This window comes from Mirounga leonina, unplaced genomic scaffold (assembly GCF_011800145.1).
Source record: "Mirounga leonina isolate KUSES-001 unplaced genomic scaffold, KU_Mleo_1.0 Mir_150, whole genome shotgun sequence".
Classification (NCBI taxonomy): domain Eukaryota; kingdom Metazoa; phylum Chordata; class Mammalia; order Carnivora; family Phocidae; genus Mirounga; species Mirounga leonina.
This window is the reverse complement of record NW_023270374.1, coordinates 32,682,503-32,701,894: the sequence shown is the minus strand read 5'-3', so window position 1 is coordinate 32,701,894 and position 19,392 is coordinate 32,682,503. Positions and strand designations below refer to the sequence as shown.

Below are 19,392 nucleotides of genomic sequence, written 5' to 3'. Positions count from 1 at the left end.
AAAGAGGACGTGAGAAGGGGCTCCGAGGCTGTGGGCTATGTTGGGTGATATGGGGCTTTGTTCTGGAATGGGCATCGTTAGGCAGTGGTAAGGTCCCCTTAATGAAGCTAGCTGTAATAAGGGGACACCGGACAGAGGCTAAAGCTGTAAGTGGCAAAGGAACAGTGGTCACTCCTCTTAGCCAGGATAGGGGGAGGTTTGGTTATATTTTTTTTGGCTTGGACAATATTCATACTGTTTCTGTGTTTAGTTAGGACTACGCAGTGGTCATGTTAATGCCTTGCCCCATCCTTGTCTCAGAGGAGCCTCGTCTGATGTTGGCATTCTGTGAGATTGTTTATGTTCAACAGTAAGACACGGGGTCCGGCTGTGGGTGCCAGGCCAACTACCACTTTCCTTCTCAAATGTCACCTTTTCAAAAGGTCCTGCGCACTCCACTCTACCTGAAGCAGTCCCTTGTTCCCACGCATTGTCTATGCTGACACCTTATTTATTGCCTTTACAGCACTGGGATATACTGGTTTATAAACAGTAATTATCTTGTCTATTTATTGTTTGTACCTTCCCACAACTAGAGCTAAGTTCCTGAGATCTTGTGTGCCACATCCATCGCTATTATTTCTAGGACCTAACACAGTGCCTAGCACCCAGATAGTTGCCATGGAAGGGAGGGAGAGAGGAGGGTGGGAAGGAGGGAGGAGGAGCGGAAGGAAGATGGATTCACTCAGCTTGTGTTCTTAGGCAAGTCATTGCCTGTTTCTAGACCTCACTTTGTCGATCTCTATAGTGAAGCAGTGGTTTTCTCAGAAGATCCTTCCAGGTCTGACTTTTGAGGATTCTGTGAATACCACAGCTCAGACCTCCAGGGATGAGGACATCCCCAAATGCATCCTTTAGGACATCCACAAATGATTGCCTTAGAAAAGCAACACTGTTGAAGAGTAGAAAACATTTCCACACTCAGAGGAGAGTGTAAAAATAGAGCTTGCATTCTCGGGAGAAGAGAATGAGAAGAGGAAAGCGGAGATTGATAATGGATGAATATAATGAGCTGGCAATTTTGGTTTGAAAAGAATGTGATTAGCTCCTAATGACCGCCGCCATTCCCTGGTCAATCTACTGTAACTAGCCGCTAATGTAAAAATAATGCCCCTTGGCTGCCTCACTTTGAAGATGGAGATGAGTCTCCCTTTCATACTTTTACCCCTTCCTATTTTTTTCTTCCTTCAAGAGATTATCCCCTATTACATTGCAGCTCCCTAAAAAGGGAAATGGATATGTGATCAAAGTCTGCCAACTGGGGGGTCATTACTGCTCCCTCCTAGGTGGCTCTGTTAGGCCTTGCCTCCTCTACCTTGGTCAGCAGCATCCCAGCCCAGGCTCACACCTCCTCTCCCCAGCCCCACCCAGGGACGCAGAGACTCCCAGGGCTGCATCAGGGGCTCATGTGGTTTCCCAAAGAAGGGCCACTTATCACAGCTGCTTTGTTTATCTTAAGATTTTTCAAAGGATATCAGCATGCTGGGTGCCTCCTGAAGGGTATGGTCTGGATGTTGAGACAGCTCCCAAACTGTGCCATTTAAGGACTCTGGGGGTGGACAGCGATCTTCATCAAATCTCTGCAGTGTTGCAATACTGTGGTGCATGCTAATTCTGTGGGTCCCCCATAGCATAGGGCAAAGGCAAAGTGCATAGAGGCAGAACACTGTCCATAAGTGAGACAGGAAGCATTGTGGGGGTAGTGAGCTCTCTGTCACTGAGGGTATCCAAGTAGCAGATGCTATGGATCAGCTTGTCCACTGCCCAGAAGGCCACTGTGGAAGGGAACACAACCAGATAATTTTCAAGGTCACATACACCTCTGAGATTAAAGAGACTGCACAGAAGCCACCTTACCCACTAATATTTTTAACCGTCTGTCCAATCCATTCATTTATTCTAAAGGGGATTCAGGGGGCGCCTGGGTGGCTCAGTCGTTGAGCATCTGCCTTTGGCTCGGGTCATGATCCCAGGGTCCTGGGATCAAGCCCCGCATCGGGCTCCCTGCTCCGTGGGAGGCCTGCTTCTCCCTCTCCCACTCCCCCTGCTTGTGTTCCCTCTCTCGCTGTCTCTCTCTGTCAAATAAATAAATAAAATCTTAAAAAATAAATAAATAAATAAAAAATAAAGGGGATTCAGGTACATATGAAGTATAGGCCAGTATTGGGCTCTGGAGAGACAGACATGAATAAGATGCTGCCCTTTTCCTGGAGTAGCCCATCATCAAGTTGGGAGACAAGACTTTCAAATTATTAGATATAAAGGAGTCCATCTAATAATAGAAGTGACCGACTAGCTGGGGATGAAATGGAGTGGTGGGAGGGTTAGCAGGGAAGTTTGCACAAAACAGAAGATGCTTGAAATGGGTTTTAAAGGGTATGTAGGAGTCTTCCAGGCAGACTCAGGTGAAAGAGAATTTCAGGCAGAGGGAACGGCATATATAAAGTCAGTCTCAGAAGTTTGAAACACCTGACATTGTCTGTGGGCCTTACGTTTAGTTCCTTATCTTTGGAATATTAATATAAGGGCAAGAAATGAGGCTGGAGGGGCATGTAGGGTGAAGTCATTAGGGACCTTGAATTAAAGACTAGAATTTATCCTGAAGATAATGGCAAGGGGAGTAACTGGGTCCTATTTACATTTTAGAAAGATCTCTCTGATTACAGTTGAGAATGGATTGGAGGGGACAAAACCAAAGCAAGAGAAACCAGTGAGGAGACTCATGGGAAAGTGTTTCTCCGGGTAAATTCACTATTTGCAAGAACTGTGGCTGTGCATTAGAATCACCCAGGGAGTTTAAACCCTGCCGATGGCCTGCGTCCCATCCCCAGAGAGTCTGACTGAACTTAATAGGGCCGTGGCTTTGGGAGTTTTAAAGCTTCCATCAGATGATTCTAATGTACAGCCATAACAAAACTCTCAGCGAATTATAACCGAAACCCTAGCCCATGGTAGGTACTCAACAGACTTTTTCCCCCAAAATAATTATGAAAATATTTGGAGCGTCCTATTCTTGGTTTCATACCACTTTGGGGTGGATATAATGGAATGAACAGTTGGCTTTTATCACAGAGAGTTTCAGGCAGAACATCCATCCCCAGAGTGGGCTTAAACCTTGAGAAGTCCAGTGTTACCTGTGAGACAGTCACAGCCCACCATTGCGGAGAGCCAGGACTATGTGGGCTCGGCAGTTGTCTGCCAACAGCTGGTGCTAGCGGGCCTGGCCAGGAGAATGAGGCCCCAGGCTGGAGTCTGAGTTCCAAGAGTTGCATGTAAAAAGCAAGAACCATTTGCAATCAAGAGCTGTCCTACGCAAGTGGCAAGGGGGGTGCAGGGAGATGGTCATTTGTAATGAGGAGGAAGGAGGAGGAAGAGGACGAGGAGAAAAAGGAGAGACAGGCCCTCCGTTTGAAAAGTAAGCACTTTCCTCTCTCCGTGGCATTTTTGTCACACTCAGATTTAGGGCAGAGATTGGGAAGACAATCTAGTACCCCCTTCTGAAACCCTGGGGAAAGCGAGGTTGGGGAACACAGCTTAGCCAGGCAGCTCAGGCAAGGGCCTCCCACCCCATCTCCATTCCATCTAGAATGGCAAGGTCGCAGAATGAGGACTAGTTCTACCTACCCAACCACTGCAGAGTTGAGGATCATGGTCACGCTTCTAGAAAAAAGGTCGGCAGAGTGCATCCACAGGCTAAATCCAACCCAACACCTGTTTTCGTAAATAAAGTTTCATCAGAACATAGCCATGCCCATTTGTTTGCCTTTTGTCTGTCACTGCGTTCACTCTGCAACCAGAGTTTGAGTGGCCGCAGCATGGAGTACTTGGCCTACAAAGCCCATGCTGCCCAGTCTCTGACCCATTACAGAAAGTGTGCCTACCTCTTCTCTAGAAGACCCACCCAGGTTGGCTTAACACATGGGAGACTGGAAGCAAGAAAGGGGGTACTGTGCATGAGCTGGGCTTTTCACAGGCAGTGGTGCTGCCTGCCTATGAAACACAGCCCACTGATGGAATTTCTGACTGTTTGGCTTATGGACTGCTTATTGGGGCTGAAGCTAGTAAGGGATGGATGGGAAAAGGCAAGGCCAATGTAATAAGGTGAGTGGATGCTCCTTTCCCCTGAGCTGCAGACAGGGAGCTGTGTAGACTGAAGGTATTGCAGGTCCAGCCTCAGAAGCAGTGCAGGGCCCACAAGCAGGGCATTCAGCCCACGCCACAGGGTGCAGGGTGGAAACAGTAATCAAAATGTTGCCAGGTCTTCATGCTTCTGGAGCTTTCCTACAGCTGTTCCTGCTCCCCTGAATGCCCATCTTCGTTCTCTGTGAGAGAAGCAACTTCACCTGCCCCTGTGTTTCCATAGCTCTTGGCTCATAACCCTGTTAATCGTTCCACATGGTTGTGGACTTGTCTGTCTCCTCTTGGGTTGATGACTCCCACCCCTTCCCCCAGCTCTGACTGTGAGCTTCTGTGTCCAACTTCATACTCAGCATGGATGTCGACTAGTCATCTCAAACATGGCCCCTGCTACACTGTTCTCACTGTGTGGGACATGGCAAGAAGCACACAGCACTCAGCAAGGGCCAGGCGCTGTTCTAAGCACTCAATGTGCCCAGAACACAACACATAATTCCTGCCTCTCCGGTCTCTCTCCCCTTGTATTTCTTCTCCATCTCTGCAAATGCCACGGCTCTCCACTCACTTCTTCAAGCCAACAGTCTAGGAGCCAGCCTTCATCCCTCTTTCCTTCATAGTCCACACCTACAGCAGATGTGTTGGCCTGCCCCTGTCCCCTCTACATTCATGTTCCCATGCACGCTCACCCAATGCCAGCCACCTAGAAACACCTGTGGCTTGTTGCCCAAGGACTTTCTTAGAGAATATGCACAGATTACCTGCAGAGCATGGCAGAAATGCCAAGGGATTTCCTAAGCATTGTCCTCAACCAATGGTCAATGGGAATTTGTGGGTAAATACCCCAACACGTGGTGGGCCGGTGAGATTAAACCCCAGGTGTACACGGTGCTGACTTGCTCACTGAGATACTTGGACTGACTTCCTTCCCGTGTTTGTGTCATTTCCCCCACTCTCCCACCCATGCTCCTTAGGATTGCCTCCAAAGAAGATCTCATATTCAAATCCTTGTTTCCAAGTCTGCTTCTGAGGGAACCAAAATCTACAGTATTCAACTGAACATCCTGAAAATAATCACTTCTCGCTACATCTACTGCCACCATCCTGGTAAAGGGGCCAAGGTGCCCTCATCTCTTACCTGGACTATTGCAACAGCTTCCTAACTGATCTCCCTGCTTCCTCCCCGGGCCTCCTAAGAGCCTGCATCCCAAACATGAGCCAGAATGTAAAACCTAAATCAGATCAGCTAACTGCACTGCTCAAAACCCTCCAAAGGCTTTCCATCTCACTTAGAATGATATCATATCCAACTCGTTACCAGTGACCACAATACCTTACAGAGCCTGAACTGTCCCAGCCCACCCAGATGCTCTCACCACTGCTCTCCCTGCCTCACCCTTGAATACGGTCATTTGGTTACCTCTTTTGCACCTGCTCTTCCCTCTGCCTGGAAAGCATGTCCTGCTTTTAGGACAACTGGCTTTTTCACATGATTAAGGAGATAGGTTAACTGTTCCCTTCTCAGAGAAGCCCTCCCAGACTGTATAATCTGAAGAAATTCTCATCCTCCATCACTGTCCCTTCTCCCTGATTAATTTTCTTCATAGCACTTTCCACAATCTGAAATTATATATGTTTTCTCTTTTACTTGCGGCGTCGCCCCGTTGACTGGAAGCTCAAAGGGGACTTTGCCTATTTCTCTGTATCCTGAGTACCTACAACAGCGCCGAATACATATTAGGGACTCAATAAATACCCGTCGAATGAATGAATGAGTTAATGAGCAAATGAGTCCCGTACTGGGCCAGATTTGGACTCTGGACACACAGAAGGCATCAATGACATTTGAGTCAATGAACGAGTGGATAAGTCCACGAAAGGGCCAAGTCTACGTTCTCCCCAGGCCACATCCAAGAACGCGGAGCCCTTTATACTGAGTGACCCATCCCAGTGGATCTGATCCCCCCCACACACACCCCGGCTCATCTACACATGGAGAAAGCCCCTATCTCAGGCCGTTCTAACCACTCTATTCTTCCTCTTTTAGGCCTTACCAGAGGGGCAGACAGCTTCGTGGGACACAGCCAAAGAGGATGAAAACCGCAATAAGAATCGATACGGAAACATCATCTCCTGTAAGAGCCCTGAGGGTTTGGGGAGCAGCCAGCTCAGGGCCCGGAGGAGCCCAAGGCAACTCTGGTCACACAAGGGACAGGGTTTAAGGCATCATGACTTCTGCCGGCCCCCACTGCTAGGGTGGTGGCTGTTGTAAGGTGAGTGTCTGCCACGCAGGCCCTGCGTTGGCCAAGACACTTGGTGGCCCTGAGCCTGCAGGAGGAAAACATGTTTTGTACTGAGATTGGGGAGGCATGCAAGGTCATTGCCTTTTGCTCGACAACGAGCTTTAACATTCCTGTAATCACCGCTCATACGTGGTTTGATGAAGGCAGTGAAGCGGAGCGGTTTGAGCCCTGTGGAGTCAGACTGCCTGGGCTTCCATCCCAGCTATGGGGCCCTGGGCAAGTTACCTGACCTCTCTAAGCTTCAGTTTCTTCCCTCGGAAATGACACAAACAACAAAGACAGGGTTATTTTAAAAAGGTACATGAACCTTTGCCCAGTGCTTGGCACCATTACTCTTGGCCATAGAGTTAGTTTCTCGTGGTCCCTGAAGATCAGTACAGATATATAATTTCACCTTTTATTTTTTGAAGATTTTATTTATTTATTTGACAGAGAGAGACACAGCGAGAGAGGGAACACAAGCAGGGGGTGTGGGAGAGGGAGAAGCAGGCTTCCCACTGAGCAGGGAGCCCAATGCGGGGCTTGAGCCCAGGACCCTGGGATCATGACCCAAGCCGAAGGCAGACGCTTAATGACTGAGCCACTCAGGCACCCCAATTCCACCTTCTTTTAACCAGAAATCACTGACTACCCATCTGGGGACATGAGATAAACTGGGTTGGTGGGGGGATGGGCATGATCAGATGTCCAGTTTTGAAAGATCACTAGGGTAGCTGATTGGGAGGGTGGATTAGAGTGTGAGAGATCGGAGGCAGAGGGACTGGTCAGGAGGCTACTGCAGTGGTCCCAGCGAGGGACAATGAGGCCTGAACAAGGACAGTGCCAACATTTGTGTGTGACTGTGCATAATATTCAGTGCTAGATGATGAGGCAGGGAGAGAGGAGAGGTCACACGGTATCATCACTGCCAAATATTGGTATGTACAGCCTTCAAAGCAGCATAAATACAGAGAGGACAAAGTTACCTCATACAGAATGTTGAGCGCATGGTCTGATTAGAACAGAGTTGACAACAGCCTTTGTCTGCCATGGTGTACTCAACCTGGACCTTTTGACATCTCACCAATTGTGTGCATTGCATTTCTGGTCTCAGTTCTCAGGATTACCCCATCTAGCCAGAAACAGAGGGGAAAAAAAGACCTTGAATAACAAATTATTTCTAGCATAGTTCAGTGTTTTGTTTTGTTTAACTGTCTAGACATTGCCTAAGAAAAAAACTTGGAGGAAGAAAACATAAGATACAGGCAGCTTGCAAAGGAAGAAAGAGGCAGAAGTTTTAGCTTAGCTGTTTCCTGTGCTGATTTAGGAATGGGCTATGAATGGTAGAACTAATCAGAAAACATTTATAATTTGTCTCTTGGAAGGCAGTAATGCAGGCAGCAAGATTTATTGCAAGTGAAGCGTTGGAAAGAGATGCTCGAACAATCAGGAAGTGTGTTATTAAGACCCATAACTCATGGGCCTCCGTTGAGCCAGGCCCTGTGCTGGACCCTCAGTCTCTGCTCCCACAGAGCTCCTGCGCTGGGCACAGGTTAGCTGCTCACTCTGACCATCCTCTGCTCGAGCACTGTGCATACCATTCCCTAAAATATCTGGCCACTTGTCCGTTCCCCCTTTCAGATTGTGAGTTTAGAGAGGGGCCACTAAATTATAGTCTGTGAGACCTTAGGTGATCACACCAAACCTTAGTCGTCTCTCTGTAAATTGGGTACAATGATGTCTTCCTCCCAGGGCGTTGCGCAGATAAGAAAAGATAAATGACTAAAGCACAGTGAAGAGCCTTTGCCTCCCTGAGAGACAAGGATATCCAGCCTGGGCCAGGTATCCACGCAAAAGCCTGTGGGGGCTAAGGATGAAAAGCCACACCAAGCTGTCTGTCTTCCAGACTTCCCTGCTCATCCTTGGCATCCAGGACCTTTGCCCAAGCCATTGTCAGGTCTCACCTGGACTCCGCCCAGCCTTCTTCCTACTGCTGCACATCTAATCTGACCCCAAATTCCACCTATCTGATCTCTGACAGAAGCCAGAGGGACATCCTCAAAATGGGAATTGGATCGTGTCATTTTCCTATTGAAAGCCCTTCAAATGGCTTTCCTGCATTTCTAAGCACTCCTTATCCAAAGGCCCTCAGCCACCTCTCCACTCCCATTTCATATCGTGTCCTCTCCATCCCAGTTTCCTCAATTAAGCCACACTGATCTTCATTCAGTCCCTTGAGCTTTCTGTGCTCACTCATGCCACAGGGCCTTTGCACACTCTGTGTACTCTATCAGAGTGCCCTTCCCGCCTCACTTTGCTCTGCTAAGTTCTACTTATTCTTCAGATCCTTCTTGGTCATCACTTCTTCAGGGAATTCCCCAGGCCCTTTGAATTTGGTCAAAACCTCATTATTCACTCCTTGGGCACACTGCATGTCTTCTCCTTAACCCTCATCATCATTGTGATTTGAGAGGCATTTGGATGACTATCTGTTGACTGCCTGTTTTCCTCACTGGAATAGATGCTCTGTGACAGCAGGAAGATGACTGTACTTCTGTGTCCCCAAACCTGGCATATGGTTGGGGCTCAGTAAATAGGAACTTAATGTTGGAAAGCAGACTCTCTGCAAGACCCCGAAGGGCTTCAGCCATGGACCTCTCCCTTCTGGCTTCTCAAATAAAGGAGAGAATATTCAGGAAGCATGGAGGGAGGTAAGCTGGAGCAGGATGACAGGGGGCACAAAGATTTGCCAGTAGGAAGAAGCTACTGAGCCTGAGTGGGGGCAGAGAGACAGGACACAGGAAAGGGCCGGAAGAGAACCATCCTGTCCCGTGTGAGAGCTGCGTCTTGGAAGGCAGGATTCCAAGTAGCAAGGAAAACAATGAAAGGGATTGAACTCCATCACTGGGGGTGCAGAAGACGCTGTCAGCATGCATCACGCCCACACCCCACGGCCTCACCACCTGGTGTTTGGAACCAGCAGGCAGTCTGTCATCCTGCGCCGGGACTAGGGTGAGCGAGCCAGGCACCCAGAGTGCAACATTCAAGGAGATGCTGTGCTCGGCTGCATGACCCTGAGAGCGAGCGCCTCACTGAGGTGTATGCCCTGGACACCTCACTTGCTTCCCCCTCGTGCTGCCCTGTCACCTGAGGACCTGCTCCCAAGCTGGGGCAAGACACTCTGTGCAAAAGGCAGTCTTTCCCTAGCCAATGAAATAGCCCAGCTCCTTCCCATCCCACTGAGGGTGTGTTCTTCACCTTTTCCAGAGTTCCGTCAGGGCCTGGGCTGCCGTTTCCCACCGCAGGAACGGGCTTGAAAACTCCCCCTTGGGGGCTACATTCTCTCGGCCGCTTCCCTGCCCCCCTTCCTGCTGGTGCCCCCTTCCTGCATAAACTATGTGCACCAGGATCCTCCTCTCGCATCTCCTTCTGGGAAAACCCAAAGGAGGCAGAGGGAATTCAAACACTTAACGTTACCACCCTGACAGGCTCGAACAAACCTGAATCTCCTTTCTCACGGAAGGGTCAGTAATTCTACAGGATACTGCGGCCTGGGTGGGTCTGCACTCCCTAAAAAGGAGACAGGATCAGGCAACCCGTGCATTCAAAAACCCTGGAAGACATACCGAGGAACCAAGCAAAGAAAGACTCCTAGAATTGAAATGAGAAAGGGAAAAGGGAGACAGCCCCAAGGAATGGAAAGTGTTCCTGTCCTTGTATGTGTCCCTCCCAAAGGCAAAGTCTGTCGCGGCTTGATAAATAGAAATATTCTTGGCACAAGAAGAAAACTGGGTGTGATTAGCATCCTAAGGAACCCGGAGCTCTGGGAGGCTGGAGTGGAGGACAAAGGCCCAGGCCAGGAAGACAGAGAAGATTAAAGGGGAAGAGGAGGAGGGAAGGCACTGCTTGCAAATGAAACAATGAAAGAGAAACCTTGGTTAAATTAGCCCTTTCTTCCAAATGAGGCTGTCTAGAATTTGGTAGCAGAGACAGTGGGGTTTCCAGGGGTGGGATGACAAGGAAATGAAAGGGAAGGAAGTGAATGGAGATCCAGAACAAAGAGTTCTTTGCATTCAAGCAGCTCTGGGGCAGAGACTGTGGACAAGGGGAAATTTCAAGAATACCCCAGCGTTCCCATGTGGATGTTCTTTTGGAGGGGGCTCCCTGGGCTGGTGGGAAGAAGTTACAGCGAGGAGAGGAAGCGATTGCAGAGGTTGCAGGTTTCATCAACTCTGTCAGGGTCCCAGCAGGAAACAGATGAGACGCTCAAGGAGGGGGATGTGAAGAGCTGAGGAAGTAAGCATACGTTGGTCACATTCTCTTTTGGTCCAGTTCCTGCAGGGGCTTTCCATTGGCCAAACCCAACCCGAAGCCAGAGGACAAGGGAATCTGCAGACCTAGTCCACTGGGCCCGGGTGTACTAGAATACTGGACATGGGCTCAGGCAGAGCCGGGTTCTAGTCTCAGTTCTGCCCTTGACTGGGTGCATGACCTTCGGCAAGGTCACTTCATCTCTCTGACCCTCAGTTTCTCCTCTCTCAGTGTACAGAGGGCAAATTAAGATGAATTACTACTGAATCCAAATCCAGTGTAGAGACTTTTAAACCCAGCTGAGACTTAGTCCAGCCTCTCTGAGTTCACTGGTGAGGAGTAATGGTCCAGAGATGTAGAGTCCCCGGCCCAGGTCACACAGCAAGTCTGTAGGATGGTCACACCCAGCCCTCCTGGCTTGTAGCGGCTGGGGTACCAAGTGACCCTGGCAAGGAATCCTTCTGCATCAAGACACATCATGCTAAGGGCTCCAACCTCAGAACAAATGGCCGACTGGGATGAGCTCTTCAGACTCACTTCTGGGGGAGGAACTCAGGTTCAAAACAAACCCAGAGGCTTTTCTCAAAGTGGTTTCTCTGCTGGTTCCTGGGAAGACAGACCTGGGATGACAAAGTAGACACCTTGTCCAGTGCTTCTGACTCTCAGTCTGCCTTCTCCTTTGGGGTCTCTGAGGCGGGGGTGGGACCCTACACACATGGGTCTTAGTACAGAAGTCGTCAGTGCCCTGGTTCTTCGGAAGATTTGTTCTGGCCACTGGAGCCCTCTCTGCCTGCCTACAGGGCAAGCCAGAAGTGCCGAGAGATGAACCATCCCCAGGAGCAGCCTTCAGCCATTGACTAAGAGAGTGGGTGTGTGAGCACCCTGGCCTCTCTCCCCTGAGGCAGAAAAACCCACTGGAGCTTTCAGCAGGATGAAGCCACAGTGGTCTGCAGTGGTAGCTTGCTTGACGACACACCCCTTACCAGATTCCTTCCTTTCTCCATCTCCTTCTCATTCCCCTTCCCACTTCCAGGGATCACCTCCCATACCAACTACTTGCGCTCAAGTCCTTGTCTCAGATTCTGCTTCCAAAGGAACCTGAATGAGAAACCTTCCTCCTCTCCAGAAAGTTCCCTTAGTGGAGTGTGGGCTGGTCAGCCCACTTAGGATGCAGCAGTAAATGCATCAGGTGGTCCTCTGTGCCTCTCACTTCTCCCAGCACTCTGCCCCTCTATGCCTAACCCCTCTACACCCCCTCAAAGGCTCCAGGTAGGTCCCTGCAGAGGGGAGCCACCCAACCTCAGCCGGCACAGAATGGGCACAGCAAGGAGGTACAGAGCCTGCTGGGCTCTTTCCCTCTCCCCCTCCCAGCCACCCTCTCTCTTGATAGTAGTAATTCAATCAAGATTGAAGGTGCAGACCTTTAGCTTCAATGAGGTACCAGGCAGACTCAGTGGAATTGTCTGCCTCCTCCCTATCCACTCGTGCAAGATGATGGCATTAACATTTCCAATCCTTCTAGGAAATGATATTTCAGCTCCATAGTTCATTGTAATGAGCCAAATCTCTTTTCTCTGAAAAATTTTACCTTTTCTTTAACCTCCTGAGTGCCCAGAAGACAGGAAGAAAGCACATCATATATCTAAGTGATAGTCTCTCCCCAGCCCCAACTCTCTCAAGTGATTCTCTTCTTAAGTGGATTCCACTTGAGAAGACCCATTTGTTGGGCTACCTTTCCAGGGGGAGGAGGGGAGCAGAGGTTGTGGTTTGTTTGGAGAGAAAGAATGGCACACAAGAGGAAATAACACTCTCCTCCAGAATGGGGATGTGGGTACAATGGGATGGGCAGTGTTGGAGTCAGAACTGGCATGGAAGGGGTGTGGGGGCAGCGGGTCTTGAGGTTTCAGGAGGAGTAGGGATCCCACCACTCTGTGAGAAGGTACACACACACACACACACACACACCCTACCTCACAGGGTTACCATGACAATCAAATGGCATGGCATCCATCGTACGCACTCCACACAGATAAATTCCTCTGCCTCACCACCTAAGGCAAGGTGGGCATCTAGTCTCAGGGCCCAGTTCCAGAAGGATCTTTTGGTCTTTCCCAAGACAAATTGAAGTGAATAACAAGGGCACTTTGATGCTACATAATTGAACATTGATCTGCACACTCAAACTGGAGTATGCATTAGCATCTCCTGGAGGGCTTGTTAAAATACATATTTCTGGGCCCCACACCGGAGTTTCTGATTCAGCCGGTCTGGGCTGGGACTTAAGAATTTGCATTTCTGACAAGCTCCCAGGCTTTGCTGATGCTATTAGTCAAGGGACTACATTTTGAGAACCACTGATCTAGAATAATAATTAAACCGAATTTACATACTTAAGTTTGATTTCTGACAACACACCAGGTGCCTTCCTATCTCACCTCTTTTAATCCTTGCAGTCCATCTGCAAAGGTAGATAGGATTTAGATGCTATAGTTGGATAAAGTGAGACTCAGGTAAGGTAAGGAACTTGCCCCAGGTGATGTGATTAGTGTATGACAGATGTCCCACTTGCCTCCAGAGTCTACGGATCCCCTAGTCTCTCCTGCAGAGGCAGAACTGGCTGCCAATCTGGGGACAGGACAGAATGGGTCTGCAGGGGGGTAATGGATCAGCTATGGGGAAAGGGGGTATTTGAGCACAGGATCCAGGCACACCCTTCCAGTTCTGTGTAGAGGAAAGAGCCTTGGGTCCCAGGCCAGGTTACCTAAAATCAACTGTATGGCTATTAAGCAAGGGGTCCTGGCCCTTTCTCAGCCTCTCAGACACAAATACAAATTCACTTATTAAATAATTATTGAGTACCTGCCATGTGCCACACACTGTAGAGGAGTTCAGTAAATAGGATGCCCTTCCTTAAATAGGATGTGAAGGGGAGCCACAGGTTAATCGGGTAGTCACAGAAATAGAGCCGCTCTAAGAGTTCTGAAGAAAAGTACAGGGAGCTCTCAGAGTCTGAGGTGGAGAGATCACAGGAGACTTCCTGAGTAAGGAACATGGAGCAGAGACCTGAAGAATAAGATGTTGCCAGACTTGTGGAGGTGGGTTGGGGGTATTCCTGTACATGTGCAAAGGCCCTGTGGTCAGAGCAGACATTGTGCATTTGAGCAACTGAAAGAAGAGCATAGTTTCAGCATAGTATTTGGGGAGGGGAGCATGAGGCTAGACTGGGAAGTGGGTCCCAAACCATCAGATCATGCAAAGCATTGTGGGCTTTGTTCCCTGTTAGTGGTGTCCTGAGCTGATTCATACCAGCTTGCAAGAACAGATTGTTAAATTTTCAGGAATTTGTGAGCTAGTTGATGCCATGTTGGTAGCTTGAAATTAGTCATGGTGGGAGTATTTATACCACAGAAATCAGCAGACTGTACCGATCAGGGCCTTTTTTCCCTCCAGAGAGCTGTTTGTTAAACATTTAGCAACATACCACTGGTCTTTGTCCTAAAATGACAAGGAACAGATTGATTCCAGAGGGGCGGTGTTTCTGTTCCCCTAGAGTTGTATTCGGCGGAGCTCTTTGGATCTCCATATCTGTGCAGCTATGTCTCCCCTCCCCTGGCTGCTACCGTTTTCTCCTCCCCACAAGCCTATTCTTGCCCGTCTCCCACCTCTTCTGAGAGCCAGGTGGGGCCAGCCTCCTCTCACCTCACCAGGGACGAGTATGCTTCTCCTCTATGTGACTCTTCCCAGCATCTTGTCTGGAATATCAAACGAGGAGTACCAAATTAGCTGTTTTTCAGGCTTGCGAAATGTAGATAGAGCATAATGAACGTTCTGGGCTGCTTGTAAATTACCTTGTATAAATTCCTTCACATCGCCCGCTGCCCCATCTTTCTCCGTGTGCCTGTGGATAAACACAATTTTTTATCCTTCTAATTATGTAAAGTTAGAAGAAGAAGGGGACACAGAATAATATTAGCATCTCCCAGAAGGAATAAATACACCATGAGGACACTGCTATTCCTTGCAATGCCTTTCTGGTAGGCCCAACGGCTGAATTCTTCCCTTTCGAGAATACTCACCATAGCTCCTTGCCTCTGCAGAAGGTGGATTTACATCTGGTACAGAAGGGCAAGTGGGGAACACCGCATTCTAAGCGTCTCAGCCCTGAGCCTCATGTCCAGCCCAGAACCACCATTTATTAAGCACCTGCTGCATACCAGGCACTGTCCTAATACCTTTTTTTTTTTTAGAGCAGTCTAGGGTTTCAGAGGAAGTGAGCAGAATGTACAGAGTGAGTTCCCGTGTGCTGCCTGCCTCCCTCCCACATTCAGATTCCCCTGTTATTAACGCCTCACGTCCGTGTGATACATTTGTTACAATTAATGAACCAGTCTTGATCCATTTATTATTAGCTAAAGTCCATAGTTTAGAGTCTACTCTTTGTGTTGTGCAGTTCAGTGGGATTTTTTAAATGTGTAATGACATGTATCCACCATTACAGTATCCTACAGAATCATTTCAGGGCCCTAAAACGCCCCTGTCCCACCTGTTCATCCTGTCCCCAAGTCCCTGGCAGCCCCTGCTTATTTACTGTGTCCATACCAGAGTGTCATAGAGCTGGAACCACACAGTATGAAGTCTTTGCAGACTCGCTTGTGCCCTTAGCAGTAGGCATGTACGTTTCCTCCATGTCTTTTCATGGCTTGATCATTCATCTCTAAATATCACTGGATGATATTCCACTGTCTGGGTATACATTTGTCTATCCATTCATGTATTGAAGGACATCTTGGGGTTTTTTTTTCTAAGTTTTGGCAGTTGTGAGTGAAGCTGCTATAAATATTTGTGTGCAAGTTTTTGTGTGGACATAAGTTTCCAACTCATTTGGGTAAATACCAAAGACAGCAATTGCTGGAATCATATGATAAGAGTATGTTTAGTTTTAAAAGAAACTGCCAAACTGTCTCCCAAAGCAGCTGTACCATTTTGCATTCCCACCAGCAATGAACCGAGAGTTCCTGTTGCTCCATATCCTCACCAGCGTTTGGTGTTGTCAGTGTTCTGGACTTGGGCCATTCTAGTAGGTGTTATAGAGATATCTTGTTGTTGTTTTAATTTGAAATTCCCTAATAACATATGATGTTGAACATTTTTTATATACTTAGTTTTATATATTTATTTGCCATCTGTGTATCTTTTTTGCTGAGGTGTCTGTTCAGATCTTTTGCCCATTTTTTTTTTAAAGATTTTATTCATTTATTTGAGACAGAGAGAATGAGAGACAGAGAGCATGAGAGGGAGGAGGGTCAGAGGGAGAAGCAGACTCCCCGCTGAGCAGGGAGCCCGATGCGGGACTCGATCCCGGGACTCCAGGATCATTACCTGAGCCGAAGGCAGTCGCTTAACCGACTGAGCCACCCAGGCGCCCTTTTGCCCATTTTTTAATAGGGTTGTTTTCTTGTTGTTGAATTTAAGAGTTCTTTGTATATTGTGGATACAAATCCTTTATCTGATATTCTGCAAATATTTTCTCCCAGTCTGTGGCTTGTCTTTTCATTCTCTTAAGGCCCTCGCACTTTTCATGCCTACATTTTCTCATTTAATCCCCGCCCCCGCAGCACTCCATGAGCTATATAGTATTGGCTCTACTTTGTTAAGCAACACAAGCTAAGAGAGATCAATTGACTTACTAAGTGATAGGGCTAAGATTTGAACCCAGATCTGACCCTCAGCTTCATACCTCACATCATCAGTGTATCCCATTTGCCACAGGTTAGCCTTCTGGGAGTGAATCTTGGTCACTACATAATAAAATAATCTTCCACACCCTCAGAAAATAGAGGTATCGTATTTGGATGCCTTGCAGAGCCCAGCATGGGTATTTGCGTCTAAGTGCCTTAATACAGGGTGGAGAGCCCTCTGTAACCCAACCCCTGCCTATCTCCTCTTTCTCTTCTCATGTTGCTAATCCGCTCACACTGTGTCCATAAGACAGGAGATGGTTTTCAGCCTCCCCAGTGTGCTTGCTTTTTCAGGAGCACTGTCTTCACTTTCCTTGTACCCTCTGATGGAAGGGTCCACTGGTCAAGTCTTAGCCTACTTTTAATTCCTCATTCACATACTGCTTCACAAAGCCCTCTTTTCTCCACTTTCTAGGCCTTGGAGTTCTACTTCTGTGTACAATCTGTCTCCCGCACAACACCGACAAATTCCTTAAGCATGAGTATCATTTTGACAATACTTCCTTAGGCCATTCAACCAGCCTGCACATAGTAGGTTCTTCATGAATGGATGAAGACAAAATACCAACAAACACCATCCTCTGGTGGGTAGAGGCCCCTTTCATCTTTAAGAATATTTAACTTAGGGCACCTGGGTGTCTCAGTCGGTTAAGCGACTGCCTTCGGCTCAGGTCATGATCCCAGGGCCCTGGGATCAAGTCCCACATCGGACTCCCTGCTCAGCAGGGAGCCTGCTTCTCCCTCTCGCACTCCCCCGCTTGTGTTCTCTCTCTCGCTGTGTCTCTCTCTGTCAAATAAATAAAGTCTTTAAAAAAAAAGAATATTTAACTTAAGTAAGTTTGTTTCTTATTGGTTTTTTAAATCATTTTTGCTTTCAGGTTTTAACTTTCATTTTATGTTAAAGAAAATTCCCTCTCCACATTTTAAACCAGAATCTCTGTTTCCAGTGCTATAGACCCCAGGGGCAGTCATAACTCAATAAATAAAGGAGATTTTTAAATCAATAAGTCATGGGCGCCTGGGTGGCTCAGTTGGTTAAGCGACTGCCTTCGGCTCAGGTCATGATCCCGGAGTCCCGGGATCGAGTCCCGCATCGGGCTCCCTGCTCGGCGGGGAGTCTGCTTCTCCCTCTAACCCTTCCCCCTCTTGCGCTCTCTCTCTCACTCTCTCCCTCTCTCTAATAAATAAATTTTAAAAAAAAATCTTTAAAAAAAAATTTAAAAAAAATAATAAATAAATCAATAAGTCATTAGTGAGACCAATGAGTGAAAGCACAATGTGCATTTTTACTTTTTTAAGGCTTATTGTTTTTGTAACCACTGGTAATGGGGCTTAACAGTCTCAGCTTGGAGTCAGGCGCTGGACCTTGTCTGACTCCTTGCTCCTGGAGCAGGATGGTGGTCGCCTGGGAGGTACCACTCCTGGGGCTAGAATACTGCAGAATCTGGGACCAACCATTTGCACAGACTCTAGGAGCAGTGCCTGCTGGATGCTGGAAGTCCAGGGACAGCACCGTGTGTAGATGGAGCAGGGCTTTGGGTTCAGACGGACCTGAGATAGAATCCCAGTTCTGCCCCGTGCAGGCTGCATAACATTGGGAATGTGCTTAACCTCTCTGAGCCCGTTTCTTCATCTGTGAAATGGGAAGAATCAACATACTATATCATCATGGTATTATTGTAGTAATCTACAGAGCTATGTTGAGGAATAAATGATTGGGTGAGATCATGTCTATAAAGTCTAGTACCGGCCATGAACTCCATAAAGGTGAACTTCAGACTTCTGACTTCACACCCCACTCCCCCATCACCCCCAAAGAGATGAGTTAGACCTCCCACCTGCAACTCTCGCCCATGAAGAGTAAGAAAAGTGGCATCTGGTATATCTCTGTGTCTATCATAGCGCCTGGCACACGGTCAAGGACTAATTTTTGAATTATTTAATGGATATGAAGTAGCGTCCTGTCCAGTTCTGGGCCTGTTTGTCCATCTCGGACCCATTCCTTGCTTTCTCCTCTTCTACTGACCTGTGGGTTCAACCCGTGGGTTGCATTTCCCAGTCTCTTGCCAGCTGGCATCTGGCTGGCTTTGACCAAGGATATGCCCTGGTGGGAGATTGGAAGTCGGGGAAAGGAAGAAGATGGGATATGTCTCCCACTCTGTCCCAGTCACAGACTCCTCCTTTAGCAGCAAGAGAGGCTCCTCTTTTTCTCCAGCTCCAACCAGGGAGGCTCGTAGGCTCCAGTTTCCACAGGGGCCCCAGCCCTCAGCTCTGATAACCTCGCCTCCTCCATCTGCCCCACCATCCCCAGGGAGGCAATGTCTCCTCGCTAGTGCTGGTCTCTGAGTTGCACAGCCTCTCTCTGGCTTCTCAGCTCTTCCATCACCAGATGGCCAAGTCTCTGGCATTAATCGCCCTGCCATGTACTCTTGAAGCCTTCCTATATCCTGCTTAGACCCCTCTTTGGAAGCAGGAGTGTCTGAGCTCAGAGTTCAGAGAACCCTCTCTTTCAAGTTCCACCACTCACAGGCCATGTGGCCAGTCAGTCCATGTGAGCCTCGGTGTCCTCATTTGTAACAGAGCTATGCTGCTTGTCTCCTGGGATCGCTGTGAGAGTCCAACGAGGTGATCCACTCATGCTCTCACTAAGGATTTGTGGAGTGCCTGCTGCAGGTGGAGGCGGAGAGGATGAAACAGGGAACAGAGTGGTAATGGCCCTGTTCTCGGGGGCTTCCGGTTCGTAGTAATAGATATGCCTGTAAACTGCAAAGGGCTGCATATGCCTTAGTAGGAACCCTAGCCCTGTCCTAGATCAGACAGTGGAGGCAGGAACATGCAGCGATGGGTGACAGGGACCCAGACAGCAAGCTGAGCCCCTGCTCCCACCA

The 19,392-nt window shown here is 48.3% G+C and overlaps 1 protein-coding gene across 1 annotated transcript in view; it reads left to right on the top strand.

Annotated features, from left to right (window-relative positions):
* Window positions 1–19,392, top strand: part of PTPRT (protein tyrosine phosphatase receptor type T) — a 753,869-nt gene that overhangs the window by 674,732 nt on the left and 59,745 nt on the right. The window contains exon 15 of the mRNA XM_035006339.1: window positions 6,221–6,308. Coding sequence (XP_034862230.1) covers window positions 6,221–6,308 — 88 coding nt within the window. The remainder of the gene's footprint in view (window positions 1–6,220; window positions 6,309–19,392) is intronic.